The sequence below is a fragment of the Podarcis cretensis genome (genome assembly GCF_951804945.1).
Source record: "Podarcis cretensis genome assembly, chromosome: 10".
Taxonomy (NCBI): domain Eukaryota; kingdom Metazoa; phylum Chordata; class Lepidosauria; order Squamata; family Lacertidae; genus Podarcis; species Podarcis cretensis.
In genome coordinates this window covers 54,617,525-54,632,500 of record NC_137179.1, presented here as the reverse complement: position 1 = coordinate 54,632,500, position 14,976 = coordinate 54,617,525, and the positions used below count along the sequence as shown (strand labels likewise).

The following is a 14,976-nucleotide window of genomic DNA, read 5'->3' as shown; positions in this document are numbered from 1 at the left end:
TACATTATTCATTCAGGTTCTGTTTTGGATTATAGGCTGAAAATTCTTTATTAGTGTAGATGTAACCATGCTGCTGGAGTTTTAAAAAATTTACTGATTGAATAATTAATTGGAAAAGAACAAGCTGCAGATTCCTGATGGATTTATGAGACAATTATTCTGTCATGTGATTATCTACATTATACTATAGAAAGCAAAGATAAAAATAATATTATTGGAATGAGGCAGTCACAACAGTAAAGAAAGGATATTCCCAAAATTTGGAGTGACTTCAGCTCATTTGGGGTTAAAATTATTAGATAATGCAAATGAATTCTGCAAAGCATCTTCTACATAGTTAGCAACCATTTGGAACCCAAGTCAAGATGCTTAAGAATACGAGAATTAAGAATAGTAAAAAAGAAAAAAAAATGGGGGAAAAGTGGAAATATTTAAATAGTGTACATGTCAAATGCTAAACTCTAAACTTGCACAGAGGGTAATAAGCAATTTATGGAAGGAATCAAGGTGGTAAAAAAGCAGGAATTTTAGTTAAGACTTCTATTTGCAAAAAACAAACAAAAAGGATGTACCCAGCCTGTGAAACCCTGAAGTGGAAGATTAACAAATGCCAACTCTTTTTCACTCATCAAGTTGCAAAGTAGACCCTCATACAAAAATCTTTGAAGTTCACAGCTCTGGAAACACAAGAGACAGACTATTCCATCCTTTAATGGAATCATTAATGGGGTGTGATATACAAATGTGGTTTTTTAAAATATCTTATTGCTTTCACCTACATTTTCTGAGTTTTTCAGACTTGGACCCTTCAAGCTCTCAAGTATCCTTATGAAAGAATGGCATAGCATGTATGTGCAATACTCAGATGTTTAAATTGGCTGTTTAAAAAAAGTTACCATATAGCCTTCTGTTTCCAAACATAGACAAGTAACACAGAGTCATAGCTCACGAGATTAAGTTAAAAGTGGAGGCCTTGCAAGTATCAGTGCCAGGTGAAGGCCTCACCTGCCTATATCAATGTTTTTACTGACACAAACAAAAACAGCAACGTTTGAGAATTTATATATTAAGTGGAAGAGTTAACTACAAAAAAATCATTTTTCGTATGTGTACCCTTGTGACTGATCTATACTGAGCTACCCCTCTAACGTTTCCCCTTTACTACTACTGAGTCAACTGAACTTCAAGTTTTTCAAAATAGCTTTCTTTTTAATATCTGTAAGACTATCTCAAAGAAGATATTCTTTCTAGCTTCGGCAGCAAGGCAGTGATTTGTGCACTTATAGGTGTACTTTGTTTAGTGTCACCTATGGCGCAGATTGGATAGATTTTGTAAAAGATAGCATTACTTTTAAAGAAACATACAATTTGACAAGCTATTGCATTTTACCTTCATTTTATTGCCATATTTTTCATCACACTCATTGTTTTCCAACTGTCACTAAATTGTTCATTTTCTTAGTCTGTTACATTCACGGGCCTATTTACTGTTTATAAAGCAATATGCACTTACAGGTTTTGGAGATGGCTTGGGCTCCGAGGGTCGCATGTGCAAGTGGGTCATCATTGCCTGAAGACGTTCCCGTTCTTTAGAAAGCTGTTAAAGAAAGAGTGAGATCAGAAGCATTTTAGAAATGACTAATACAGCTATTTTATTTCGTCTGCTACATCTTATCATTGGAGGCTGTTGTAGGGTAATGGTTCCTGCATATCAAATCCTTATATGTGAGTAGCAACGTATGTACAAAGAAAGGCAACTTTGGCAATTCTGGGGGTCGGGGCGGGGGAGAGGCCCACCTATAGCTTTCCTCCTCATGTTTAAAAGGTCAGGGAAAACAAATAATACTTCATCTTTTTGTCAATAAGAGAATTGAGGTCACCATTGCCTTGACAGTAACAAGTTACCAGGACCGTAAATTAGGCGGCCCATAGTGCCTCTTTAAAAATCCTGTGGACACTGATAGCAATGGACTAGTGCCAACAACTGTGAAGGGGTGAAGGGGTCCTTGTAGCACAGTGCCTGCCAGGATTGTCTGCTCACTTCATCCATTCCCACCGAGGTCCAGTTAGTGCCCCCTGCAATCTGCCATCATCAATCTAATTCAATAGAGTGACAGGGACCAGGCAGTGTGAAATGCTGAACTCTGCCACTAAGCCGACATCTACACTGCACTGGGTCTCATTACAACTGATGGACCTTACTTTTCTATCAGTCACACAAAAGGCGGGGGGGGGGGAGGGGAGAAGGAACTCATAATTGGTCACCCTGCAAGCAGAAACTCTGTTCGGCCTTTCATATCACAGCAGAACCTTTTTATAAATGGTAAACAGCTGCTTAAGAAACCTTTCAACATGCTTCAGAAAACGTATCAGGATTATTTACACCCACCCACACACCTTTTTTTGTTTTGTTATAATCAATTCTCAATTGATTTTTCACAGCACTCAATGGAAGAATCTTTATAGTTTCTGATTCCAAGAGCACCCAGTTATTTAAAACAAAGAAATGAATAATCATGCAAGTTTTTAAAAACTTCCCAAAACTATCATCACCACCACCATCATCAATTATTTTTTTTAAATTCCTACCCTTTATCTGAAGATCACATGGCAGTTTACAATATAAAAACACAAAAATACATACCATAATAACAAACAAAGACACACAAAAAAGTATCATGCACAAAAATAAAGACGTTAAGAGCCGTATTCTAGAAAGGTTAGTTTGAATACACTTAAAAACAATTAATATGCCTCTGAGAGTCAAATCTCAAAGCTTAATCTTTAAAACTTGTTCTTCAGCCAAATTCATAAAGATGAAGGCTTACATTTTCTGTTAGACCCAGAAAAAAGTATAAAAGAGAAACGTATGCAGTAATTTCAAATGTCCTTGTGTGCATATGTATATGTATAGAACGAGAGAGCTCACCCTTTCCAAAGGTTTGGGATAGGTAACTAAAGCAAGCTCCCCACCAGTAAAATATTAAATTTCCCACTTGGATGTGAACTTAAAGGCGAGTCCAAGTAGACAGGCATTATAATGCTTCTGGCTTAGATTTCAGTGAGCCTCGTGTTAAGAGGAAGTCACTCACTGAGGGCAGCCCTTGCCCTTGCTATCTGAATGTGCCATACAGATAGCCTCATTAAGAGGATATTTTTGGTGGACCTTAGAAGTTGTATTGGAACAAATGGGAGGAGGTAAACTTACAAATTAAATTAGACAAATTACATTTAAATGTGCCACTATTTGGGGGCCTGTGCTACACAGATGAAATTATTAAACCTAATTTTGCCAGACCACCTTAAGCATATCTAAGGCAGGAAATTGCAGACACCTGAAATTTGAAGTTTTATTTGATGTTCCTGAAATTTGGGCAATCTAACTTCCCCCCAAAGTCATCCAAATTCTTCCTAAGTTTAGGGTACTGACTGGTCTACTGTCCAGTCCATTCAGCTCTCACCTACACCAAATCTTTCCTTGTTGCACTTAAAGTTAGCAACTTTTACAGAATATATCCTTTGGGTAACTTCTGAGAGGGTTTGGGCCATTTGTGCTGTGGATAGCTACTGCTCACAGTTGAGAAAAAAAGTATCATCGGGAGAGCCACCATGTAACAAAAGCGGTAATGTGAAAAGGGATATGCTCCCAAACACTCACAGTCTGTGTATGATTGTTATAATTTATAAAATAAATTTATAAAACAGTAAGTCAGAACTTATAAATAATAGTAAATTATGAATTCTAATTAATAATAATAAATTCAGAACAAATCGTATTTCTTCAAGGAAGTCAAAGTTTTCTAGAAAATTTTCCCAAACCTGTATTTCTAATTGCTGAACCACCTGCATTTGCACCCGACACTGAGCAGTGCTTCTGTCATCCAATGCATGTTCATTATTAAGGTGCCTAGTAAAAGAAGACAAAATAAAAACAACACAACATCAGGAGGCTGTTATAAATCTCCTGAACCTTACTTTTTGCCCCCAGCCCGGCCTAGTTATTAACAGAGAAAGGGAGTTTTCATTTACCAGAGAGGTAGTCATAGACAAGCTAATTCAAGCAACTCAACCTAAGAAGCAACAGACACAACAGGATTGCCCTCTCATCCAATGGTCCAAAACTGCAATGGTAACTGGGAATGACAGAAGCTGTTTCTTCTACCAAACAGCCACAAAACACCACTGGGTGGACATTAATGGAGTTTTGAGTTGTGGAAGTGTCACTCACAGCTGTGTACAAAGGCCCCCTAGCTTGAATTAGGCAAATGGACATTCTGAGTTGTATCCAATGCTAGTTCTACACATTGGATTCCCATTGAAATTCATGGCCATGACTAATTTAAGTCCATTAATTTCAATGTGTCTACACTAAGTAGAACTTAAGTTAGATACAAACCTCTGTAGCTTCACTGGGCTATGTGACACAGATAGGAGGTGTATGAAAATGTGCAAGTGTCGAGAAAGATCTCACATTTATTTTATGTACCATGTCTTTCCTCTCACGTCTCACCTGTGAGAACTGTAGCACTACAACATGCCTAAATAGGAATTCTACATTATTTCAACATAATCCCTCATTGGCTTCTCACACCATTATCTTCAAGCAGGCCTAAAACCATGAGTTCAATTGCCGCTCTTTCCACCGTCACCATTACAGAGTTGTGTTAACTGCTAAATTGTTAGGTAAATATGCCAGGAACTGTGCAATGTCGCAAAGACATCTCTAAATGACAGAAATGATCATAATATCTACTTCATAGTGGGGATGGAAAACATGTGGCCCTCTAGATGTTGTTCGACTCCAATGTCTGCCATCACTGACTTCTGGCTATGCTGGCTAGGACTGATGGCAGTGATGTCCAACAAAATCAGGAGGGCTACGGGTTCTCTACAACTGCCTTAATCCTCCTGAATTTGGCAAAAATGCCCATTTAAACAAGTGGTGCAAAGCAATGAAAACTGAACTGTATGATGAGGCTTATTTTCTTGGGTTGCTTTAGAGAAAAGGGATTAAAGGAAGAACAGAGACCAATGGAGGTTTTTTTTATATATAGCAATGGAGATTGTTTTGATCTGAAATGATGGAAGAGGTCAGGTATTATACAGTAGTATATTTAGTAATTTATATTTGGCTTTCTAGGGAGAAATCTTAAGCCAATAATTGTCTTGAGCACAGTGGTAACCACTGTGGCATTACTCACCTGACTTCCCAATAGCAAGCATTGCAGCTGGTCACTGAGAGGAAGAAAGGCAATATGGTAGGGAGCACACTGTAATGGTACCGGATTGGCTGCACCACTATGCCTGCATCACCCACCCTCAATCCCTCGCCACTCCATCTCTCAGTAAATAGCAGTAACACTCAGTATTAGGAAGCCTGGTGAGCAATGCAGCCTCCCTGACTACTGAGGGGAACGGCCAGAGATAGCACTGAAAGAAATTAGAGAGGTAAACGTTTAATATTTACTATTATTATTAACTAACAGTCTGGGAATAGAAAGGAAGGGGCTAAGAGAAGAGTGATGTTATAAGCAGAAGATGTGCATGGATGGATGGATTAAAGAAATTTACAGCTGGGGGTAGGGCAGAGGTGAAGTACAAGTTGAGTATGAAAGGATAGTGTGAGAAGAAATTAACTGGGGTTGAGTAAAAAATACTTCCAGAGGCAAGGCTTTTTTTCAGCCGGAACTTGCTGGAAGTCAGTTCTGGCACCTCTCAGGTGGGTGCCATTGCCATTCTAAAGAACAAGGCAGGCGTTCAGGGTGAGTTATAGAACCTATTTTTCTAGAAAAATAGAACTGGGGGTAGGAAGCTAAAACAATAAAAGAAGAAGCCTTTTCCACTTAGAGCCTCTGGATCACCAAATTCTGCCTAAAATGGGGAGGCCAAGTCACAATACTTGCAGAACAAATATCTGCTTGAGGAAAGCTGAGCTGTGGAATGCCTTGCCACAATGAAAAGACTGTGGCAAAGAATTAGCAATTTCCAAAGCTGAATTAGATATCTGTAGAAAGTGTTGCAGTGATCGCCAGCAGATGTTAAACTCTGCCTCCATCTGCCACCAGTTTAAGCACTGGCTCTGTCCCCACACCACCATTTCGTGACTGGTGGGTTTCTGTAATTTTCAGTCAACTCAGGTGGGCCCTGAAGGTAGAAAGTTTGAGAATCTCTTATGTGGACAATACTGAGCTAGATTGGCCATTGGTTTGGCTCAGCTTCTTAAAGTAACAAAACAACTGTGCTATATTGTGTTCATCTGAATGTGGAATCTCCCTGACTTCATAATCCATTCTTGGGACAGGCATGAGAGTCCAAAACTCTTACCATGTTGAGATTTCTCCCTGGAAAGTTGGTATTTAAAAAATCACAAGTGGCCTTGTCTACAAATGAAAACAGACAATTTCACTTACTTGCTTTCTCAAGCTTCTGAGTAAAATCATAATTTCCTTCTAGAAGCAGGTGTAATGCTTCAAGAACAACCAGCTGTGTAAAACAGTTTATTTTTTTATTTTTTATGGTTAATCATGGTCTAATGACTGATCTCGAAATTACAGTAAACAGATAGAAAGTTAATTGATGTATTAATTTGCTGTGTGACACATCACAGAAGTCTGGCCTGCACTTTACAGATATTTTTAAATTATGCCTATGATTTATTATTGTAATTAAGATCTTAGCAGTTGGAGGGTTAATGTGATACAAATCCAAATTATTCTCAGATTTCAAAATAAATATGGCAGGGTGATTTTGAATCTAATAAATATGGGCATCGGTTTTTAAGTAAAAATGACTAAAACATACAGACAGATAAAACATAGGTATGTATGAGAAACTATTGCCCCCAATATCCAATACTTTGTATACTCATGTATGTGTGATGCATGTTGGAGTCATAAATCTCTACTGACAAGAAATTTGACAGCTGCACTACATCCCTTAACTGACAGTGTTAGCAAAGCAAGTGACAATAGAGGTAAACACAGCCACAGAAGACTTACGGTATCAAAGCAAAACTTAATATATAAGGTTGTATAATGCTGAAATGCAATGTAATGCAGAGAAGCTAAATGTGCCAGTACAATTATGCACAAACAACAAACTTTTGTAGCTTCTCTCCAGCAAGCAAATGCCCAGATGCCTCTTAACAGAACCACACTGATCTGCTTGTAGCTTTGCTTGCAGTGGTCTCCAGAGAAAGCTGACTTTAAGAAGCGTAATAGGCTAAAATGGCCTTTTTATGCTGTCATCTATTTAACAAGTTGATTGAGGGCCAACATAGTCCAGTGGCTTGTAGATACAGTGCTAAGCTTGGAAAGGGCAGACCTGGCTTCAAGTTCCCTCTCAAGCATGAAGCTCAGTGGGTGAATATGGACTTACACCTTGCCTCGCAACCTAAGCTACTGCACTGGGTTTTTTGTGATGGTAAGTGGAGTGGGTTGTACTCTGCCTTGAGTTCATCCTGAAAAGGGAACAACTAAAGTGTAATATTCCCAATATACTTAAATATGTTTTGGCTTTATAATGAAACATAAATTTGGCTTCATATATCTAACAGTCTCAGCTCTGCAGTTGTCACATAATATGTGGGATCGCTTTTTGAAAAGCCCACCCCTTATTTGTGGGTGTCTGTGTGATAAGACCAGAAGTGATAAGACTGATAAGGCCGTCAAGTCCTGAAGGAAGACTGGCTCTTGAGAAAAACCCATCTCAGCCCCTAATAGAGTAACATACCAATGGAATTTGAGAAGAATCAAGTGGGGGTCAAGAGAAAAGCAGCAGCTTTATTGGAATAGCTCTAAAGCAGCCTTCACCACTGAACTCAATGGGACCTATTTCTGAGCAGACTTTCACCCAAGACTCAGCACGTTCCACTGCCTCCTCTTCCTTGTGCCTGGATATGCCTGATTTTCAGGGAAGAGGAAGAACCTCTATACTGGTTGGTGCTATGAAGGAAAATGAGAAGAAGAAAGAACAGAAACAAAATAGGGGCAGGGGTGGAAAGAGACCCAACAAGAACAAGCAATAGGAAGAAAATACATAGAAAAATAGGTAGAAAGTAATGAAGGAAGACCCAGCAAAAAAGAGGAAAGCACACTAAACAAAGGTTTTGTCTATAGCCATACTACCCTGAACACGTCTGATCCCAGAAGCTAAGCAGGGTCAGGCCTGGTTAGTACTTGGATGGGAGACCGCCTGGGAACACCGGGTGCTGTAGGCTTGATTGTGGACTCTCCTTCCTTGGAGGTCTTTCAGCAGAGGTTGGATGGCCATCTATCATGGATACTTTAGTTGAGATTCCTGCATTTCAGGTGGCTGGACGAGATGACCCTTGAGATCCCTCCCAACTCTACAGTTCTATGATTCATTCTATTGGATCAGCCTGCAGTATGTGTAGCAGCCAAAGGCTTTGAAATGGCACATGGTTTTTAAACACTCTCGTTGTTGTGTTTAGTATTTTGTGTTTTTATAGTGTAAGGTGCCCTGTGAAGGGCAGTATTTCAAACCAACCAACCAACCAACCAAATCATAAACATTCTGTTTCATCTGAGTGGGGCTTAAATTTCTTATGGGTGCTTTTGTAGGGAACTGGACTGGGGAAGAGAGGCTCTTGTACACACACAAAAACTGTTCCACATCTTTCTTTGTATGCAGATGTGTGCAGAAAGCAGCAACCCCTCTTCCACCTCAGCAGATGGGTCACCTCTCCCATCTATTGTTTTTGCTGCTGTTGTTACTATTATCAGCTAGCGGAACAGAAACAGAAACATTTCTTTCCCATGATCATCTGGTTGCACTTCCCTCGCTCTTTGGCTCTGGAGGTAGATGCATTCAGAGGACACCCTCCGCTTCAATAGTGCTGCCACTGCACTCAAATTACAGCCCTGAGCCATCAGCCAGTAAGTGAATACAAGAACTGGGGCTCTACCACAATAGGAAGTCCAAGGGGGGAAAGGGTGGGAATTATAAGCTCAAAGAAAGAGCCCCAGCAGGCCCCTAGGTGAAGGCCAAGGACAGTGCCAGATTACAAAATAGGCAGAGCAGGCACCGATCTATGGGTCTTTTAGGGGTCCTGCAACAACGGTTCAAAATAATATTGATCTGATCTTGAAATAAAATTACAATCAAGTTTTCTTAGATCAATGTTATCCCAATAGAGCACATGCACAAGAAACCTCCAGATATGAAGCTTTCTGTGAGTTAGTGTGCTCAAAAACGTAATAGGCGATAATTTGCGAGGGCCCCCATGAGATTTCAACTGCCTAGAGGCCTCCACATGGTTTAATCTGGCACTGGCCCAAACTCCTCTTTTGTAGCCTGAGTGAGATGGAGAGGATTAATTTGCAACAACTCAGAAATAAACTTGGGACACAGGCCCATGTGCTCATGCTTAGGGATATCCAGTCAATGTGCAGAATAGCTTACATGTGACCTGTGTTGGTTCTGAAGCTAGGGGATGTCAAGCCAGAGTCAGCAACATCCTGCTAAACTTTACTTGGGAGAAACTTGTAAAACATCAATGGTGATATCCAGTGTGAAATATCAATGGTGATATCCATAATCAGTAACAGTAGTAATTTAAGTCCATTGATTTCAGTGGGTCAACTCTGAGTATAACTTAGTTAAATATCACCTCAGGTCTGCAGATTCATTATTTTCTGGGAACAATTGGGAAATTGAGGATATTTTCTGAAGCTCATGTCTATGACAGGTTGATTCTTGTCATGAGAAGTCATCCATACAGCTAGTTACAGTATAACTATCTACAACACATATTCCGGAATAGAGCTGCAACTATAATGGGTCTATTCGGAAGTAAACAAGCTGAGGATTCGAACCTTATTCATTTAATATGTTATTTTGTTATGTTACTGAAAACCCAATGAGTCTTGCTAGATGTTTCCCCAACCGAGGGAGAACGTTGGCATGAGGTGGCTGAAGTGGAGCTATTTGCAAAAACAAGGTCATAAACTTGTAAAATGTTTCTATAAATAACATCTGATAAGCACATTGCCAGATTTGAGCCACCCTCCAGAATCTTGAATCACTGGAACCTCCAGAATCTGTTTGGGAATGTCAAAGGCAACCAAAGTCACAAATGAAAGAGTGCCTCTGAGAATGTGAAGCAATAATAGCCAGCTTGCTCATGTGTTGGAATTAGGAAAAAGGCGTTTAGGTGTCTTCAGAACAAGCTAGTTCCTGCCGCCCTTTTTAAATAAACCAAGCGCTAGCTAAACAGATATCCACACACAGATCAAATTATATTTGCAGAAATATCAATTGCAAGAAGATCCACATTTGTAAGATATAGGTAACATTGTTAAGGCAAGGTAGAGAACACAGAAGATTAGTTGTGAGGATGTACTAGAGAGTAAGCAGGATGCTAGACTTTAGTAGAGAGAATCTATATTGGCGTGAAACAAAAGGAATTGGCATCAACGGAAGTTAGAGTGGATTTACTTTCAGTTAAGTTTCCAGTGGACACCTAGCCATTTCAATTAACCCCTGTGTAACTTGGTACTCTTGTCAGTCTCTCCTTAGAAGAATCCCAGGACTAAAATAGCAGAATGCCAAAGGTCAGGGCAGAGGTACCCTGGCAGTGGTCTGTGGGGGAATTGAAACAGAACCTGTCTGAACTAAGTTCAACTCCAGGCACTACTATTCTGAGCCTCACTTTAATGAGCACTAAAAAAAAAATAAAAATCACCTAAACATATTCTAACCAGAGAGGATCACAAACTATAGTTACTTCTCTTACAACTAACCAAAGTTTGCTGGAAATCCTTTTATAGTGATTTTTCTAACAAATGTTTATAGCTTGACTAACTTTTCCTATGCTTAAAATCAGCATAAATAAAATTTAAAAGACTTGACTCCTCACTTTTTGAAGGAACAGTTAGAACTGTACAAAACATATTGAAATTAAAGATGGTACTTAACTGTATTCTGTAATAATTATCATTTGTTTTTAACTAAGGATCGATCAACCTAATTCCAGTCAGTGTTAATTTTACATGTGTTCATCTCTAAGTCTTTTTTGTTCTGTTTCTGCAATAAGCTCCATTTTTAACATCAGCATGAAAATCTGTATTTAGATACATAATTAATATATCCAATAATATATATTTAAATATGCATTTGACCTCCATGTGTGCATTTCCAAATATGTTTCTACCATAAGACACACATTTTAATGCATTTTGGTGCAGCATTTGAGCTAAGAAGAATTCAGGGAAGTGCAAAATCCAAACGATTTTATGGGCCAAACCATACACTAGTCTGGGAGATGCAAACTGGGGCACTCGACACAGAAATTTACAGAAATTAAATTCCTCAAGCATCTCAGCTATGGGTAGTATTTGTTACTACAACAGACCTTTCTTTCTTTATTCTTTTGGATTAAAAGTACCCTGTCTTGCATAGATACTGCATGTAGCATGCAATACTCAGAAAACTCAAGCACATGAGTCCTGAATCCTTAAAACTGTTTGAAAGATATTTGTACACACAGAGAAGATTAGTTGAGAGGAGACACTGGAACCTGCAGGCTAGAGTTGTGTACTGACAATAGCTACATGGAGATTTGAGATACTGAGTAGTGTCTAACAAAGCAGTTCCATTAGTGTATAGACTTCTGACTGTGCAAGAGGGTTGCCCCTCCCTCTCCCCACATGCCCTCTAAATGTGTTCTGGGGGTCCCTCAACACTCCAGAGCAGATCTGAAAAGTATCCATATGGGGTTTGAATTTCCAGGGAGGTGATGGCTGGGGCGGGGGTGAGACCTTTTGTCCTTGGCAAATATGGATTCAGGCTGTATGGTAACAGATAAAACAAACATATGTCACAATCATGCCCATTCCATTAAATTTAAGTTTCAATTGAAAGTGGCTACATTACATCCCTTGTCATCTTTCTTACAAGATGCACATTTCTGTTAATTAACTCCTCAGATGCAGTGTGTTAATTTTTCAGTTGGTTCTTGTGTGTCTGGTAGCTCTGATCCCTGTGTAAGCATACGTATTGGTTTATTCACATAAATAAGTAGAAGGTGAACCCCTTTAGAACATAACATTATATTCAGTAATGAGAAAGAACAAGGAACTGCTGTTGTGTTTGGAAGTAGCCCAATATTAATTTCTATCTTGTTTATCGTAGACAACACAGCATCTGGTCAGAATCAAAGTTTTCCATTCTAAAAATTGACAATACTGCATTTGACAGGCCTGCTTTGGGGAATGGGAAAGTTCCAGGGGTCAGCAAACTTTTTCAGCAGGGGGCCGGTCCACTGTCCCTCAGACCTTGTGGGGGGGCAGACTACTTTTTTTTTGGGGGGGGGGGAATGAACGGATTCCTATGCCCCACAAATAACCCAGAGATGCATTTTAAATAAAAGGACACATTCTACTCATGTAAAAACACGCTGATTCCTGGACTGTCAGCGGGCCGGATTTAGAAGGCAATTGGGCCGGATCTGGCCCCCGGGCATTTGTGTACAACCCTGCTAGTGGGGTGTAGGGTGGATATATTTTGCAAGTGGCACTGTACTTGCAGCATGTATGCTTTGGCTTTCCGTCTTGCAAGGTCCCTGGTCAAACTGTTTCTTCAAGTTTCCGTAGCGCTTAAAGCAGTGATTTGGAAATACTGAAACTAGTACCCAGCACATCAACAAGCTCCGCTACCGTCAATGTGAGTAAGTGTTGGTGCACTTGTCATGGACTCCTGTTGGACGGTGCCCATTTTGAGGAATACTCTCTCCCCTCCCATGTTTGGAGCAGTTTTGTTTTCGAGAGGGTTGTTTTTTTACCTTGGATTTACGAACATGAAAGGATGGGTCTTTATCCACATATTCACACAGGTAGTCCTTTAAAAAGAAAAAAGAGCAGTATGCTACCTCTCCCTCTCAGAAATACCTCACCATTCAAGAACATGTCTCTTTCTCTTTCTTAGAACCCCTTAGGAGTGAATGTGAGTAGCCCAGAATATGCTTGCAATCATTTTCACTAGTCTGTTGCATTGCATGGAACATGGAGAAGAAGCTGAAATCAGGAATTAAGAAACAAACAAACATCCCCCCGTACCGCCCTGGAGTGAGGCTCCCACAGTTCTAATATGACTACACTATTTCTGGGGGAAGAAGGCACTCCCACGGTTATTGTGAAATGATTGTCCTGTACACAGCCCAGGAATGACAACTAGAAATAGAATAACAATACCTGATGAATGCATTTCTACTTCAGACACTACTGGAAAAGCATGCTCTAAGACTCTAATCCAATGATGTGCGCACAGAACCCTATTTAAAAAGCTAAAACCACACTAAGTGGGTTTTGGGATATAAAAGGGGTAGTGAAACTGCCTTGGTTGGTGTAACACTTGACTACACGGACAGGCAGCAGCTCTCTGTATTTTCAGACAGGGTGGGGCTTTCCCACCCCTACCTGGAGATTCCAAAGAATGAATTTGGGGCATCCTGTATACAAAGCATATGAGAAGGGGACTGAACACAGCACTACCACCTTCGCCTCTTTAATCCCAGGGATTTTGGCTTTTAAACAAGGGTTCCATATGCAGAGTACCAGCTTGTGGATTAGAGATGGAAAGTGCATGTAAAGCTTCCAGTCCAGTGGTGTGATGCACACATAAAGAAACCGACATCTGCATACATTGTGATCTAGCTGGATTGGGGCAAAAATGTGTTTAGATTTTTCGTTCCAATTCATCTCTGTATATTTAAAGAACTAAAAACCAGCAAAATGTTTGCATTTATGTGCTCAAGTCTCAGAGACCTATTCAATTTATCTGTGCTGCTTTTATTAGCCTAGCGACTGTAGACTACAATAATAGTCAATGAGGTTTCGTCTTGATTGAATTTTTCAGCGGAACACAAAAGAACCTTGCCATTAAAATAGTCCTTTATTCTCCTGTATGAAGGCGAAAGGTTTTTAAAGTGTTGTGATGTTCAGTAATGAGCTTCTATCTAAATTATCATTGGTGACAAACTCACAAAGCACTTTGAGGACACATAGTTATGAAATGCCAGAGCTGCCACTTTCTTTCCTGTAATTATAGGCTAGCTTGCAGCCCTTCAATGATCATTTATAGAACAGCCTCCAGTGGATTACTGAGAACTTGAAAAACACATACATACCTCTGCCACATCTCTCTTCTCCTTTCCTTGCTATTGTTTACCAGTGATATGTAAAATAATGGGGCCTATTCATTTCCCCGTCTTAATTATGCCAATCAAAGTACAGAAATAGTGCTGGATATAAACACAATGCAAGGGGACTAAATAAATAGGCTAGAAATTAACATTAAATTATGAATTCATGTATTTATTACTATTTTACACTCAAATTATTCTCTTTTATGCTTTTTACAACCATCTCAGGTACATATTGCTGTTCAAAAATTCTCTATGATTTATAAATCAAGAATGAGATAATACTGAAAAATGAGAGGATTGGTGGATTTTCTCAGTCAGTGCCTAATTGCTGTTTCAAAATGCATATGCAAAGGGACATTTCATTAATCATTTAATCATGTCCCTTGCAGGAAGTTGGAACTAATGTTGCAAATACCCTTTTCATATGAATGCTCCATAATACTATCTTATGCATTTGATATATTGCATATGTCATAAATTATAGCTGCTTCAAAAAGAACCAAGTGGGTTGTTATCCCTGAAGATGCTTGTTACAAAACCTTTATTAAGTCCCCCCCCCCCCACCTCTGACTTATTGCTGGTTCTTTTTCACAGCTTCATTCTAGCCCCCAATAATGCTCTTTCTGATGGCAAAGGTCTGTAAATTACCCATGCAATCACCAACACCATTTCACAGACCTGTTCTACTTCTACTGGTCTGCTAACAAGGCGATTACACACAAATTACTGAATGCCTATGAAATATTTAAATGCATTCTACTCTACTATGCATTAATAAGAGCAAAGCAAGCGCTGGAATTCTGGTGAGCCTC

General features: G+C 39.5%; 1 protein-coding gene across 8 annotated transcripts in view; it reads right to left on the bottom strand.

Annotated features, from left to right (window-relative positions):
* Positions 1-14,976, bottom strand: part of FOXP2 (forkhead box P2) — a 315,106-nt gene that overhangs the window by 34,258 nt on the left and 265,872 nt on the right. For 6 of the 8 annotated variants that reach the window (XR_013843191.1, XM_079994182.1, XM_079994177.1 and 3 more), the window contains 3 exons: positions 12,803-12,859; positions 3,820-3,907; positions 1,514-1,597 (listed from right to left, as the gene is read on the bottom strand). Coding sequence is in view for 7 of the 8 variants with exons in the window: in XM_079994182.1 (XP_079850308.1) it covers positions 1,514-1,597; positions 3,820-3,907; positions 12,803-12,859 (229 nt within the window). In the remaining variant the exon portion in view is untranslated. The remainder of the gene's footprint in view (positions 1-1,513; positions 1,598-3,819; positions 3,908-12,802; positions 12,860-14,976) is intronic. The other 2 variants (XM_079994180.1, XM_079994181.1) reach the window with 1 other exon arrangement.